The sequence below is a fragment of the Pelophylax lessonae genome (genome assembly GCF_965119305.1).
Source record: "Pelophylax lessonae genome assembly, chromosome: 2".
NCBI classification, from domain to species: Eukaryota; Metazoa; Chordata; class Amphibia; order Anura; family Ranidae; genus Pelophylax; species Pelophylax lessonae.
The window spans coordinates 329,692,191-329,708,481 of record NC_138769.1 but is presented as its reverse complement, the minus strand read 5'-3'; the positions used below and the strand labels follow the sequence as shown (position 1 = coordinate 329,708,481).

The 16,291-nt window shown below is 44.0% G+C and overlaps 1 protein-coding gene across 1 annotated transcript in view; it reads left to right on the top strand.

Annotated features, from left to right (window-relative positions):
• Positions 1 to 16,291, top strand: part of SH3D21 (SH3 domain containing 21) — a 217,924-nt gene that overhangs the window by 106,572 nt on the left and 95,061 nt on the right. Inside the window, exon 7 of the mRNA XM_082246910.1 lies at positions 7,720 to 7,783. Within this exon, the coding sequence (XP_082103036.1) occupies positions 7,720 to 7,783 (64 nt within the window). The remainder of the gene's footprint in view (positions 1 to 7,719; positions 7,784 to 16,291) is intronic.

Genomic DNA, 16,291 nt, shown 5'->3' with positions numbered 1-16,291 from the left:
TTCCGGGTAACCTCATTGCGGTGAGGTCGGCCTCCCTCCTCCTTCCCCCTCGCTGCCGTGCCATTCACAAAGCACAGTGCGCTTTGAAAATGTGCAGTAGGGAACTGGCTTTGAAGGCTTCACTGCCGGCTTTCCTTACAAGGAGTGGCGGCGGGAGCACCAGAGAAAAATCAGTTGGGTTGCCGACCACGGGTTGCAGGAAAGAAATTTGCTTGATTCACCCATTAACACGGACAGTGTTGAAGCGGGAATCCCTCCTGCTGGACCACTGTCTTCTCCTGGCAAGGAAGAGCGAGGGAAGTGGTCCCAGCCAGGAGAAGACAGTGATTATTCCTAGAGGCTATACCAGCCGCTATCGATAATCGCAGGTAAAACCCGTCATACGGGTTTTACCCAAGTTGATAGATCAGCCTGCCAATACACGGTTCAAAACTTGGCTGGTTCCTGCTGAACCGGTCGAGATTCAAACCATCTATGGCCTGCCAAAGATTTGCTAACTTGCACAATGTAATGTCTCCACAACAGTAGGCTGTCATCCTCAGGGGGTGCCCACAGACAGGAGAATGTAAACCAAATCAGGTAATTGTCATTTCATGTCTTTGAAGGGAGGTCTTGCTTAAAATGATGTTTACCTATTTATTAGGAACCATATAAAAATCAATGTCAAGGTCCAAAGTTGAATTATGCATAGCAACAAATAAGCTACACTAACAGTAAAAAAACTTTGTGTGGAATGGGTCTGTGTACACCTCAGCACTGTGTTGTGGTGCACATTTAACAGAATCTGTATGTTGGAGTCATTGCACATGAATCACTCACCACACCTATTTATAAAAAATAAAATAAATAGGTGCACATATGTCTCAGCATTCAGACAACCATCATGAATAATCTCAGTAATAATTACCTATGACTGTCAGCTATATCTAGTGGCCATAATGTAGTATTTTCCTGACTAAAGCATTTAAGGAAAATATTGCATTATGGCCACTAGGGCTCACACTTTAGAGGTCATGCATTAACCTGTACAATGCCATGCCACATGCCCAATGTTTGAATTCAAATCAAAATTAATGTGAAGATTTGATTCCCTTCTAGCTGTGTGTACTGTGCAACAAATGGATAGAAAGGTTTATAAGGACTTTAAAAAGTCCAATGGCTAAATGGTAATACTGAAAGCCATTGTCTGTAATATGAGGGACCAAATTCTGATTCCTCCTTTATTGAACTGTATTGTAACTGTACTGTTTGGCCTAACGTTGTAAAGCACTGTGCAAACTGTTAGTGCTAAATAAATCCTGTATAATAATAAGAATTTCTCTTCTCCAGTGAAATTGGTGAACTCACGGCTGCTGATAAGGGGGTACCAATGGTCCTACTGCATGGGGCCTGGGCCTCATCAGTTCAACAGGAGGGTCCATGCAGGAGGGGGTAATCTTATCGGTGGGGCCAGTGTTTCCTAAAACCAATCCTCTGTAGCCCCCCCTCCCCCCCACAGCAGCTGAAACCTGGCTTCTCCTCTCCCTACTGCCAGGTTTCAGCTGGAACTGCAAGGGATTGGTTCCAGCAAATGCCGCCCCCCACTGCACCAATCACCCCTCCTGTGCAGGTTTCCTTTCCTTCTGATGCTGGACCCCCTGGCTAACCCCCTCCCTCTGACACACACACACACACACACACGCAGCAGTGCTGTTGCCTTCCCCTCCTCTCCCTCCCACACACACACTCACACTCACACACAGAGCCTTATATATACTGTATGTTATATGTATGTTATATGTTGTATGTTATATAGTATCTATATGTTTTATTTTTTAGATTCAACAGGAATTTTGTAAGTTATGTCTTGTTTCTGTCTGCTAATAATGATATTTATGCTTTTTGTATATTTTTAGCGATAATATTGTTTTGATATTTTCCGAGGAGTGGTTGTTGTCAGAGAGGCTGTACGTGATTTCTAACAGCAGCCCTGGGTGGACTTACTCTAAACAGCAATAAAAATTACCCATCACCGCTCTCTGTTAAATGTACCTATCATGTAGACAAGAAAATCTCATGAAGGAAATCTGTGGTACCTAAATAAATAGTATAATGTTAAAGCTGATCTGTAGCCATTCCAGTAATGTTCTGTTTATATTTCTGACAGTTCTGCACAGTTATGTTGTAAAACATATTTCTTTATCGTACATCATGGGACACAGAGCCATATTCATTACCATATGGGTTATACGCCACCTTTAGGTGAATGGACACTGGCAACCAATCAGACAGGAAGTGCCCCTATATAACCCCTCCTATACAGGAAGTACCTCAGATTTTTCGCCAGTGTCTTAAAGGTGATGGTCACGGTGGAGAAGCTCTCCACATTTTTTATGTTATTTCAAAGAAGAAGTTTAACTTGTCCTGTGGATAATGCCCAGATTTTTAAAGATCCAGCTGATAAGAAGTTGGAATCTTTGCTAAAGGCCTCCTTTGCTGTTGCAGGGTCTGCGATACAACCAGCAATAGCAGCTATAGGAGTTTGTCAGTCTTTAAAAGACCGTAAGTGAGTTTGCAGGATGGTTCCTTCTCAAAGAGAGTCTGTGGAAGATTTGACAGATCTACCTTGCACTTTATGTTTTGCAGTGGATGCTCTTAAAGACTCAATACAACAAATGTCACTGTTTGCTCTTTTAACAGTGCATATGCACAAAATCCTATGGCTAAAAAGCTGGTCTGCGGAACTATGGTGTAAAAAGTTGCTGGCTGGCTTTCCTTTTCATGGAGAACGCCTATTTGGTGATCATCTGAATAAAAATATCCAAAACATTTCAGGGGGGATGAGTTCATTGCTACCTGTTAAGAGGAAAAGCAAACGTTCTTCTTTTAATATTCCCAGCACTGAGACTACTTCTAATCCCAGGCAATTGTGACGGCCCCAGTCATCTGGATCTAAACCAAGCCTTTAGGGCAAGAGCAGAAGAAACCCTGAGCCCAGAGATCTACCAAGTCTACCTCTAAGCCTGCCTTGTGAAGGGGCATCCCCACTCAATCGGGTAGGGGGAAGGCTGCTACGGTTCTCTAAGGTCTGGGTATAAATAATTCAGGACAACTGGTTTATTTCCACTATCTCGCACGGATACGAACTAGAATTTTGGGTGTTCCGGCATCTTCGGTTTGAAAAATCAAACATACCTGCAGATCCTCTAAAAAGAAGATCTATCTTTCTGGCTCTGGACCATTTAAGGTCCCAAAGAGTGATCACAGAGGTTTCGGAGGACGATAGATTCAGTGGTTTTTACTCAAAACTTTTCGTAGTCCCCAAGCCAAAGGTAGACGTGAGACCTGTTCTGGATCTCAAAGCTCTGAACCAGTTTTCTAAACTTTCGTACTTTCCAAATGGAGTCAGTTTGCTCAGTTATGGCCTCCCTGCAGGGATAGAATTTCTAGCACCCATAGACATCAAGGATGCATACCTTCATGTGCCTATTTTTCAGGCCCATCAAAAGTTTTTACGCTTTGCAGTAGAAAACCGTCATTTTCAGTTTGTGGCCCTGCCCTTCGGGTTGGCCACGGCTCCAAGAGTGTTCACAAAGATCCTAGCTCCAGTATTGACCATTCTAAGGTCTCAAGGGATATCAGAGATAGGATACTTAGATGATCTATTACTAATAGATCGATCGGCTTCGGCTCTAAGCTATAATGTTTTTCAGACAGTTCAATTCTTAGAATGTCTGGGCTGGATTCTGAATTAGACAAAGTCAGCATTACAGCCATTCCAGCGTCTAGAATATCTGGGTTTCCTTGTGGACACAATGCAGGCAAAGATATTCTTGCCTTTTAATTAAGATCACAGACCTGAAGAATCTGGTTCGTTCCATAAGAAGGCAAGTGTCCTTCGGTACGTCTTTGCATGAGGTTATTAGGGAAGATGGTATCCTCATTCAGAGCAGTTCCCTATGCTCAATTCCATGCCAGACCTTTACAGAACAACATTCTGTCAGCATGGACCAGAAAAGTCCATTCCCTAGACTGATGCATGTCTCTGGTACCAAGAGAACATCAGAGTCTAAGTTGGTGGTTGATGATGATGACCAGAAATTGGGCGAAAGGGAATTCTTTTCTTCCAGTAGTCTGGAGAGTAGTGACTACAAATGCCAGTCTCAGGCTGGGGAGCAGTTCTGGAGGAAGCCACTGTCCAGGGAAAGTAGTCTGGGGTAGAAAAGATTCGTCCCATCAATGTCTTGGAAATCCGAGCAGTTTATCAGGCTTTAAAGTACTGGATGCCCAGACATCAGGATTACCCTGGCAGGGTACAATCTGAAAATGCCACAGTTGTGGTTTATATTAACCATCAGGGAGGCACCAAAAGTCAGTCAGCCCAGAAGGAGGTGGATATCATGCTATACCTATCAGCGGTTTTCATTCCAGGAATAGAAAACTGGCAGTCAGACTTTCTAAGTCGTCAACAGATGTTTCCGGGAGAATGGTCCCCACACCCCGAAATCTTTGCATTGATCTGCCAATGCTGGGAGGTCCCAGATGTAGATCTATTGGCATCCAGGTTCAACGACAAGTTGAAGAGATTTGTGTCCAGGACCAAGGATCCATTGGCAGTTGGAGTAGATGCCTTGGTGACTCCTTGGGAGAAGTTTTCCCTGATCTATGCATTCCCTCTGGTTCAGCTGCTGCTGTATCTGTTATGCAAAATCCAGTTAGAGGGGAAACCAGTAATCCTGGTAGCTCTAGCAAAGGTCGAGAAGGTTTTGGTATGCACAAATTTAAAAATTGGCAGTGTCAAGGCCTTGGGTTCTTCCACTGCGTCCGGACCTGCTTTCTCAAGGTCTGAAATTCCACTCTGCTTTACAGTCTTTAAAATTGACGGCTTGGCTATTGAAGCCTTGATTTTCAAAGAGTGGGGTATATCTGGCCCTGCAGTTTCTACCCTGATAAATGTTAGAAAACCAGTCTCTAGAGGCATTTATTACAGAGTCTGGAAATCTTACATTACCTGGTGTGAGGCCAGGAAATGGCATCCCCGCAAATATATTGTCTGGAGAATTCTAGCCTTCTTGCAAGTAGGGGTAGATATGAAATTAGCCTTAGGCACTATTAAGGGTCAAATTTCAGCCTTATCAGTTTTTTTCCAGAGACCGATCGCTTCATATACCTTGGTTCAAACCTTCGTTCAAGAGGTATTATGAATGCTTCCACCAGTGAAGCCACCATTGTGTCCTTGTGAATTTGGTACTGGCAATTTTACAGAAACAGCCTTTTGAGTCCATGGGGAGTATTCCCCTGGTTCTTTTGACCAGAATATTGGTCTTTTTGATTGCGATAACTTCAGCCAGAAGAGTATCAGAACTAGCAGCTCTTTCTTGTAAAGAACCATTCTTGATTTTACATCAAGATAGAGTGATTCTACGTCCACACCCAGGTTTTTTGCCCAAGGTGGTGTCCGTTTTTCATTTGAATCAGGACATTATACTTCTTTCCTTCTTTCCAAATTCTCAAACAGCAGAGGAAATCTTATTACATTCTCTTGATGTAGTACGTGCATTCAGGATTTACTTGAAAAGGTCAGCTCAGGTTCGAAAGACCGACATTTTGTTCATGCTGCCAGATCAGCCCAGGAAAAGGCAGGCAGCATCTAAGTCTATAATTTCTCAATGTATTTGCCAGGTTATTATCCAGGCATATGGTTTGAAAGGGAAGGTTCCAACTTTTACTTGTCTGATGGCGGTATTTATGGTGTCCCTATCCCCTCAAGTGAATTGCTATGCGACGTCCCATATGGTAATGAATATGGCTCTGTGTCCCGTGATGTATAAAAAAGAAATATGGATTTTTCCTACAGCTTACCTGTAAAATCCATTTCTTGGAGTACATCACAGGACACAGAGGTCCCTTCCCTCTTGTATGTCATGTTTATTGCTTGCTACAAAACTGAGGTACTTCCTGTGTATGAGGGGTTATATAAGAGGACTTCCTGTCTCATTGGTTGCCAGTGTCCATTCACCTATAGGTGGTGTATAACCCATATAGTAATGAATATGGCTCTGTGTCCCATGATGTACTCCAAGAAATGGATTCTTCAGGTGAGCTGTAGGAAAAACAATATTTCTCACTGGGGAATTCCAAGGCTTTTTATTTACAATCCCTTTCAATTTTCTCTTTTAACCGGCAATGCAGGACACCGGGGGAATGTCTGATCTCAGTGTGCAGAAGCCCCTGTGAGTTAGGACACTGCATCCACCAACACACCCCCATCTCTCACCAACAGCAACATCATATTTGCAGACTGGCATTTTCTGAGTGTGCGGGCATGTTTTCCTGAACCCCTGCCCCAGATTAGTGTATTCATTGCAAACAAACAACCACTGTAGAAGAAGTAGCAATAAATACATTTCCTATTACTCTCAAACTTTGTTCATATTTGAACAAATTTTGTAGCTTTGTTGTGTAAGAACAGAGGGGAAAACATTTGGAGGTTGATTTACTGTACTTAAGGCAAATAATAGACTATGCACTTTGCAAGTACAGTTGGACCCTAAATAGTGCAGTTGCTCCAGAGCTTGGTGAATTGGGGGAAGCTTTACTGACTTCCATCATCCAATCATGTGCAAGCAAAAATGCTGTTTTTTTAAAAAAATTTCTTGCATGTGATTGGGTATTCCTTGTAATGTGAAGCTTTGTATCATTTGCTAAGCTCTAGAGCAACTGCACTTTGCAAAGTGCAACTGCATTTGTCTTTAGTAAACCAACCCCTAGATGTCAATCAGTGTTAATTTCATAGACGAAACACTATTTTAGTCGACTAAAATATGACTAAAACAAGAACATTTAGACTACTAAAATACCACTTAAAATAAAATGGCATTTAATCTAGACTATGACTAAAACTAAAATTAAATTTGACATAATCAACACTGGCTATATGTCACAGTGGCTAAGTGGTTAGCACTGCTGCCTAGCAGCACTAGGGTAGTCGGTTCAAATCCTAACCATGGCACTACCTGCCTGGAGTTTTCATGTTCTCTCTGTGCCTGCATGGGTTTTTTTCCCACACTCCAAAGACATGCTGTTGGGTAAATTGGCCCTAGTATGTGTATGTATGAATGTGAGTTATGGACCTTAGACTATAGGCTCCTCGAGGGCAGGGACTGATGTGATCATGCAATATATATGTGTAGTTGCACAGTGCTATAACTTGACAGTGCTATATAAGTACTACCAATAAATACATCTGTGTCTGTAATGCATGTCCAAACCTTAAAAACATGTTATTAGATTCTTACTCCAGGAGTAAATAATGAGTTTGGAAATTATAGAGAAATGCTTAAATAATGCATTACAGTTTAAACCCATTTGATTTTAGTCTACTAAAATGTACTGGGGATTTTAGTTGACTAAAATTCGACTACAACTAAAACAATTCAGATGGCTGACATACAACTACTGTAAAACTAAAATGACATTTTAATCAAAAGACTATGACTAAAACGAAATTGAAATTTGACATCAAAATTAACATCTGATGTCAATGAAGTTTTTTTATTTTTTATTTTGCTTTTTGATCAAAATGAACTAAAATTTACAGATTTTTGTGGATTTATTCAGTGTTAATGTTTTTTAAATGTAAATATTAATTTCACTCGCTATTACAAGGTTTGCAGTTTCATGTGCTCTTAAACTTGGGTGGATTTCAGTATGTCATTAAGATTGTTTATCTGGTTTCAGGTGAAACGAGGAGATAAAGTTGAAGTGAAACAAGTAGATAAAGTTGAAGTAAACAATGAAAAAGGTAAAAAAAAAAAAAAGCCTGTGTAAAATTAAAGCCTTGTTTTTTTTTTGCATGCTAGTCTCCATAACGAATAGGTTACTAAACGACGACAATTCTCTTAGGATAGAATAAAAATTTGGAAGTGATGTAATGTGTTGTGGTGTATTTGTATTGATTTTCAGAGGAAAACTGTACTATAAATGAAAATTGTACGATCTGGTATTGTACGAGAAAAAATTTCTTTGTTGTCCCTTTGGAAGCTTTTCGAAAATTTCGGAAGAATGCTGTGTACTAACGATCACATTATCGTACGATCGCTTCGAAAGCGATATTTTTGTATGATATTCTGATCATGTGTACCCAGCTTTAAACCCAGCTCAACTCATAAACTGGCAAACTGGCCATAGACTAATTGAAATTCTACCGGTCAGCAGGGACTAGTCAATGTGTGGTTGTCCCTGTTTGACAGAAGTCAGTTGCTAGATCAACTTCTCTCAGGCTTACAAGATGGAAAACTTATGTAATAAGGCTTACCTATAGGTATTGTAAATATCTCCTAAACTTGCACCATTTAGGAGATATTCAATGTATAGTGCGCCGATGACATCATCGGCGCATGAGCTCTGAAGGAACGGCCGCCCAATGCGGTTTCTTCAGGGCCCCGTGCCTTGACCAGCGGCTCCCGCGCGCACGCGCCAGTAGCATAGCCGGAGTCCCCAGACCCAGAAGGAAGACGGGTGAAGATGGATGTGGCCTCCAGTGGGGGCGACAAGGGCTTAGTTTGAAGGTAAGTGTCACATAATTTGCTCATATGCAATGCATACTAGTACATTAAGCATTTACTTTTCAGGGGACAAAAAACAAAACAAAAAAAATCACTGGCTTTACTTCCTCTTTAACATTTGATTTTGGAATGAATGGAATTTCCTGAACAATGAATGCTTCATTGAAGTTTTTTTCATTATGGTAGAAAACGCTTATTGTTGAGTTTACCCTACTAACGATTGGAAAATCAAACAGTATTTTCACACAAAATTCTAATAGTGTGTGGCCCTCTTTAGTTTAAATTAGATAAACACATTCCAGGTGCATCAAATTAAAGGTGTGCAAATTCCCAAGATGGCCATTAATTATTATTTTTATTTTCTTCAGCGAGCCATAGAAATAATTTATGGCTCCTCCTTATTCCCCAGCACAAATCCTCCCCTATCCCAATTTCCCCCAGCACAAACAATCTCACTCCCCAAACCTTTTCTTGCCCAGCACAAATTCTCAGAACAAATTGTTCCTCCCAGCACAAAACCTCTTTTCCTCCCAAATCCTCCAGCCCTAATCCTCTCCCTCCAAATACCGCCTCTAAGCAAAAATCCTCTCCACCACTACACAAATCCTATCACCACCCCTTCCAAATCCCCACACCCAGCCCTATCCGCCCCCCCCCCCCCTCCCAAATCCACCTCCTAGCAGAATTCCCCCACCCAAATCCCCCCACCAGCACTAAATCCTCTCACACCTAATTCCACCTCCCAGCACAAATATTCCCCATATTCCCTCTGCTATCAAGAATCCTCTCCTCCCTAAAATGCCCTCCTCCTCAGTACTAACCCGTTTCCTCCCAATTACCCCCCCCCCCCCCAGCACAAATCCTCTCACTCACCAAACCTTCCACCAGCACAATTTCTCCATCCCAGGACAAATCCTCTCTTCCCTCAAACCCCCTCCAGCACTAATCCTTCCCCTCAAATTTCCCCTCCCAGCAAAAATCGCTCCCCCCCAATCCTTTCCCCAGGTCTTAATCATCTCCCTCTCCCAAATCTCACCTCCTATCACAAATCATATTTTCCCAAATTGCCTTCTTAGCTCAAATCCTCTCCCCCAACATAAAGCCCCCCCCCCCCAAATATCCCCTGCCAGCACCAGTTTTCCCTCGTCCAAACCCCCTCACCCAGCAAAAATCCTCTCCCCTTTAATCCCTCCTCTTAGCACATATCGACCCCCCCCCCAACTTTACTCTCCTAGCCCAAATCCCCCCCCCCCAGCAGAAATTCTCCCCCCAATCCACCTTGGATCATTATTAATCTCCCACCCTCCAGCACAACCTCCCCAAAACAAATTCTCCCTCCGCTAAAGCCTCCCTTTTAGCATAAATCTGCCCCCACCCCTAAGCACATATCATCTATTCTCCCCCAAATTTCACCTCCCCAGCATAAATAATATACCCCCCAAACAGAAATCCTGACCCCACCAAATCCCCCCTCCCAGCACAAATCCTCTCCCCTCAAATCCTTCCTCTTCCCCCCCACCCCAACTTCACCCTCTTAGCACAAATCCTTTCCTCCCTCCATCCACCATCATATCCCTTCCCTCAATCCACCATCTAGCATTAATCAGCTGCTACCCCTCAGCAAAAAAAACCCCAGCATAAATCCTCTCACCCTCTCAGGAGTAATTTTCTCCCCCCATCCTCTGCAAAGCCAAGGAGGAGCCTAGAGGAAGCTTTCCTTGGCTCTGTGACAGGCAGTCGCACTGGGAAAAATGTAATGCTGGTGGTAGCAGTGTCTGGGGATTGTAGTGTCATTACCTGGGGCACCTTACAGGAGATGCTGGGCAAGTGCACTGGGTGCTCAACACTAGCAATGCCCCCAGCTTTAACTATAGTCTTATTTTTAATATGATTTCAGACAAATCCGGTACTTTGCTTATTTTATGTAAAAAACACATTGTACTTATGTTTAATGGCATCTAATAGCCTGGACTAGCCATCTGGCATACACATAAATTCCAGACTGGTGCTTCTGGTAGCTGTATCTGTGGGCTGCTTCAAGCAGAAATGTTTGCTTTTGTCATTAAAGACACTTCAATAGGCTTCCAATAACTACTTTGACAAACAGCCCCAGGTGACCTGGGAGATGATCTGCTTTAAAATGTACCTGCCTAGGCTGTGGCAGTTTTTGTAGGCTCTAGATGTAATTAGGTTTTGACAGGAATCTGGTTCTCTGTCCTTTGTGGTTTGGAGAGAAGGTGGGCTACCTGACCAGAAATCCAGGCCAGAATTTAACCTGGCCTAAATTACACCTGGTTTAAAAGCACAGTACTGCCAAAACTTTATGTAGTTTTGGATAGAAAGATGAAGGGTGTAAGGCACTGTAAATCTATTTTTTTTTTCTGTCTTAACCACTTCCCGACCGCGGCAAGTACATATACTGCGGCAGTCAGCCCCTCACAGGCAAAGTGACGTATGGGTACGCCACTAGCCTGTGAGGCTCTGGGGAGCGAGCGCGCCGCCGGATGCGCACTCCCGCTCGCTCACGGACCCCCCCGCGCAAGTGACCGGCGGACCCAAAGTCTGCCGGTCACTCGCGATCGTCCGTTAGAGCGGGAGAAAGGCAGGCGGCTAATGTAAACAAGCCGCCTGTCATTCTCCCCTGTGTAAGAATAGTGATCATACAGTTCTACTATGTAGGACCGTTGATCACTGTTCCTACACCTCAAGCCACAGCCAATCACAGTTAGAAACACGCTCCTAGGGACACACTTAACCCCTCCCTCTCCAAAAAAGTTAACCCCTTCACTGCCAGTGTCATTTAACAGTAACAGTGCATATGTATAGCACTGATTACTGTAGTAATGTCACTGGTAACCCCAAAAGTGTCAAAAATGTCAGTCAAGAGTCCGATCTGTCCGCCGCAATGTCGCAGTACCGCAAAAAAAATCGCAGATCGGCGCCATTACGCGTTAAAAAAAAAAACAACAAAAATTACAAAAATCTTTCCCTTAGTTAGTAAACGCAATAACTTTTGTGCAAGCCAATCAAAATACGCTTTTTGCGATTTTTTTTACCAAAAATATGTAGCATAAAACAAATTGGCCTAAAATGTTAAAACATTTAGATTTTTTAATTTTTTTTTTTGACAATATCATATAAAAAAATGTGAAAAATATTGTTATTTTTGCAAAATTGACGCTCTTTTTTTGTTTATAGCGCATGATCAAAAAATCGCACAGGTGATCAAATACCACCAAAAGAAAGCTCTGTTTGTGGGAAAAAAAGGACGTCAAATTCGTTTAGGTACAGCGTCACATGACTGCGCAATTGTCCGTTAAATTCACGCAGTGCCGAATCGCAAAATAGGCCCTGGTCAGGAAGGGGGTACAATCTTCCAGGGCTTAAGTGGTTAATGCATTTGGGGAGCTTTGGAGACACAACAGGAAATGAGAGAAAAAATCTACAAATTGAGTGAAATTTTATTCATAGACCGTTGTCACTATAACAGTAGGAAGATTTACAATCACCCAAGTGAACAAGTTCTGGTAAAAACAAAAAAATGTTGGATTTCTCATCTCAAAGAAGCTCCCAGTGTCCAGAAAACTGATTTATGGTTCAAAAGACGTTTATTGCAGGTGTAAACATATACATCAATCCAACATGTTCCCAAAATTGGGGGGAGGAGGGTGTTGTGGGGTGATGATGTTAGTGGGCCTTAGGAACTGATATGGGGAATGGCTTTGAGTAAGGTGGGGGAGGAAGAGGGCTCGGGGGGGGGGGGTCAGTGATGTTGGTGGCAGAAAAATAAAAAATGAGGATGAAGGCTGGCAAATAGAGGAGAGATGGAGGGCTGGTGGGAGGGAGAAGGAGGCGGCAGAGGTAAGTGGCAGGAAAAGGTGTTTATTGTTAATCAATGGGAGTGGGATGGGATGAGCAGGAAAAGTGTTGGCTTCATGTATATGTTTACACCTACAATAAATGCCTTTTGAACCATACGTCTAAAGTTGCAGTTTTCTGGACACTCTGTGCTCCTTCTTTCTTACCCAAGTCTTCTCGCTGAAATGACTACAAGGCCATATCAGAAAAGTAGCAGCCCAAGCCAGTGAGAAGGTCCACCACCACTATCCACTGTTGAGCATGACCCACTGGAAGGGATGGCTTCCCCTTTGGCCACACAATCACTCACCCTTGACCAGTGACTGATCCAGTCACTCCAGCGCAGTTTGCACCTCAGACCAGACAGACAAGTTTAATAAACCGAGTGGGATAAAAAATAGAAAAAAAAAGCCTATACATACACTTTAACAGATGTGTGTGCTGGAGAAGAAAAATAGCTGTGTATGTGAGGTGAAAAAATAGTGAATGAGCTGGCCAGAAGGCATCATCCATGCAGGAAAATTTTCTGTACCATGGATGTGACAGCAATGAAAATGACATTTGGTGTGTGGACTAACTTTTATATGCTCACACGAGGCTAGAAAAGTTTTATCACAAACACAAGTGTGGTTTAGAATAATCTTTTCATTTCCATCCTGTCTATTCGGGTTGACTTTATCATTTCAAGATTTTTATTATTAGATATTCTACAGTTATGTAACAATGTCACATGCCTTTCTTAAGATAACGGATCAGTGGTGTAATCTGCAGGAGTGTAACAAAGTCATCACACAAGCAATGTGGTTATTAGGGCTGGACTGCCAACAGATGTCTCTTTGTTCTTTCATAGCATGGTCTTTAGAGTGCAAAATCTGGTGCAGCTCTTCATAGAAACCAATCAGCTTCCAAGTTTTTCCAAGTTAGCCCACATATGTGCCCCTATAGGAAGCAGCTTTCCAGGGGAGCACTTGCCGAAGAGGAGGAGCCAGGAGTGCCGGTGGGGGACCTCAGAAGAGGAGGATTGGGGCCAGGGGCGTACCTAGAGCATTTGGCACCCGGGGCGGATCCTATATCTGGCACCCCCCCCCCCCAGGCAACGAACATTGACGTGTCATGTGTAAAATGTATGGAGACCCCCTTTTACATTACACAGAACCCTTACCCCTGGACCCCTTTACATTACACAGCCCCCGTACCCCTGGACCCCTTTACATTACACAGCCCCTGTACCCCTGGACCCCTTTACATTACACAGCCCCCTTACCCCTGGACCCCTTTACATTACACAGCCCCCTTACCTCTGAACCCCTTTACATTACACAGCCCCTGTACATTACACAGCCCCCTTACCCCTGGACCCCTTTACATTACACAGCCCCTGTACCCCTGGACCCCTTTACATTACACTGCCCCCTTACCCCTGGACCCCTTTACATTACACAGCCCCTGTACCCCTGGACCCCTTTACATTACACAGCCCCCTTACCCCTGGACCCCTTTACATTACACATCCCCCCATTGGAACCCTTTACATTACACAGCCCCATCCCCCATACAACCCTTTACATTACACAGCCCCCCAATATAACCCCTTTACAATACAAAGCCCCCACCAATAGAACCCCTCTACAATAAATCCCCCCATAGAACCCCTATACAATACAAAGCCCCCCCCCCCCATAGAACCCCTATACAATACAAAGCCCCCCCCATAGAACCTCTATACAATACAAAGCCCCCCCCCATAGAACCCCTATACAATACAAAGCCCCCCCCCCATAGAACCCCTATACAATACAAAGCCCCCCCCATACAAGCCCTATACAATACAAAGCCACCCCCCCCCAAAAAAGAACCCCTTTACAATACAAAGTCACCCCCCCCTCAAAATAACCCCTTTACAATACAAAGCCCCCCCGCCCCCCCTGCCCTCAAAATAACCCCTTTACAATACAAAGCCCCCCCGCCCCCCCTCAAAATAACCCCTTTACAATACAAAGCCCCCCCGCCCCCCTCAAAATAACCCCTTTACAATACAAAGCCCCCCCGCCCCCCCCCCCTACATTTTTAGGAGGAGAGCGGAGGAGGAACTGTTTAAAGCAGAGAGGATGTGAGAGACTCACTGTCACTCCCGAGCCCTGAATACACAGCGATCGGCGCCTCGGCGGGAACTGCAGAAGTTACTATGCTGGTTAATGAGCAGGTGATTGGTTGATAGGCGGTCCTAGCAACCAATCGCCTTCTCATTAACCAGCATAGTAAACTGCGGCAGCGCCGATCGCTGTGTATTCAGGGCTCGGGAGTGACAGTGAGTCTCTCACATCCTCTCTGCTTTAAACAGTTCCTCCTCCTCCGCGGTGGAAGCAGTCTGGCGGCCGGCCCCGGGTGTCACCCTGATCTTCCCTGACACACTGACACCCCCCTAATGTGTGGCACCCGGGGCGGACCGCCCCCCCGCCCCCCCTATTGGTACGCCACTGATTGGGGCTGCTCTGTGCAAAACCACTACAAGAGCAGGTACGTATAAAAAGTTTTTTTTTTTTTAGAAGAATACAAAATAAAGGTTTACATTAACTAAATATTTGAGTCGGGGCTGGTGCAAGGATTTTTGACACCCTACCAGTGATGGCAAACCTTGGCACCCCAGATGTTTTGGAACTACATTTCCCATGATGCTCTTGCACTCTGCATTGTAGTTGAGCATCTTGGGAAATGTAGTTTCAAAACATCTGGGGTGCCAAGGTTCGCCATCACTACCCTCCGAAACCTAAATTCCGAGGAAGGGGGGGGGGGAAGGAGGATGGGATGACATCACACATTTGAGGAGTCTGAGGACAGATAAGTCTTATACACTAACACTATACAGTTATAGAATGTATGTCACTGTGTGTTCTTCAATCACCACCAGAGCTTTGCTCTGCTGCCTCTGCATCCAACGACTCTGTATCTCTCAGGCACAAACCCTGCCTCAGCGGCGGTGCCTCCAGTCCAGGCTCATGCTGTCACACAAGGCACCGACCATGGAGCACCCACTACTCTTCACCTGACTCTGCTCTGCCGCTGGATAAAGGGGAGGAGAGAAAGGCAGAGCTGGCTGGCTGTACTGGTCTCTGGGATGGCATTGATTGGAGGGATGATCACCACTTCTGGCACCAGAGAGTCTCTGAGACAGCTGTTTGTCACTGATTATAGAGGCATGCACAGCCACCATTCTGTCAGGAGACTGAGTTAGTGTCAGGTCAGGAAATGTCCTTCAGTGCTGCCGCTGCACTGCGTGGTGCCCTGATACTCAGTCAGTGATCGGTCCGGAGTGGCTGCACAGGGGGCGGCGGGAGATGGAGAGTAGGGAAACCAGCAGCCAGGCGCCCTAGGTCTAATTTGCCTAGTGGTAGTGCAAGCCCGGATTAGGATTTACATATACTTTAAACACTGCTCATCAAGAGATTGTCTCTTATGTGCGTTAGAGAACAGACCAGTTTTCATCAATGAAAATTGTGCCTGCTTGTTAAACACTAGAAGAATATACAGTATTTCCTTCATACGGTCATGTTCATATTTGAATGTTATTAATTAATCATTAATTCTGACACAGACACAAACAGGCAGAGTTCATAGAGAAAGAGAAAACTCACTGGTGAGCTGGAAGATGTTTTTTTTTTTATTACAATTGGTGGTGTCAGCGGGGAGTATTGATATTTTAAAATGACTCTTGGACGTGCATCTTAAAGAACACAACATACAGGGATATGGGAAATAATTATCGACACCGACACATACACCTACACAGGTTGAACTGGATGGACTATTGTCTTTATTCAACCTTAACTACTATGTAACTTTGTAACAATAGCACTCCCACAATTGTAATGTGACACAGAGTCCCACAC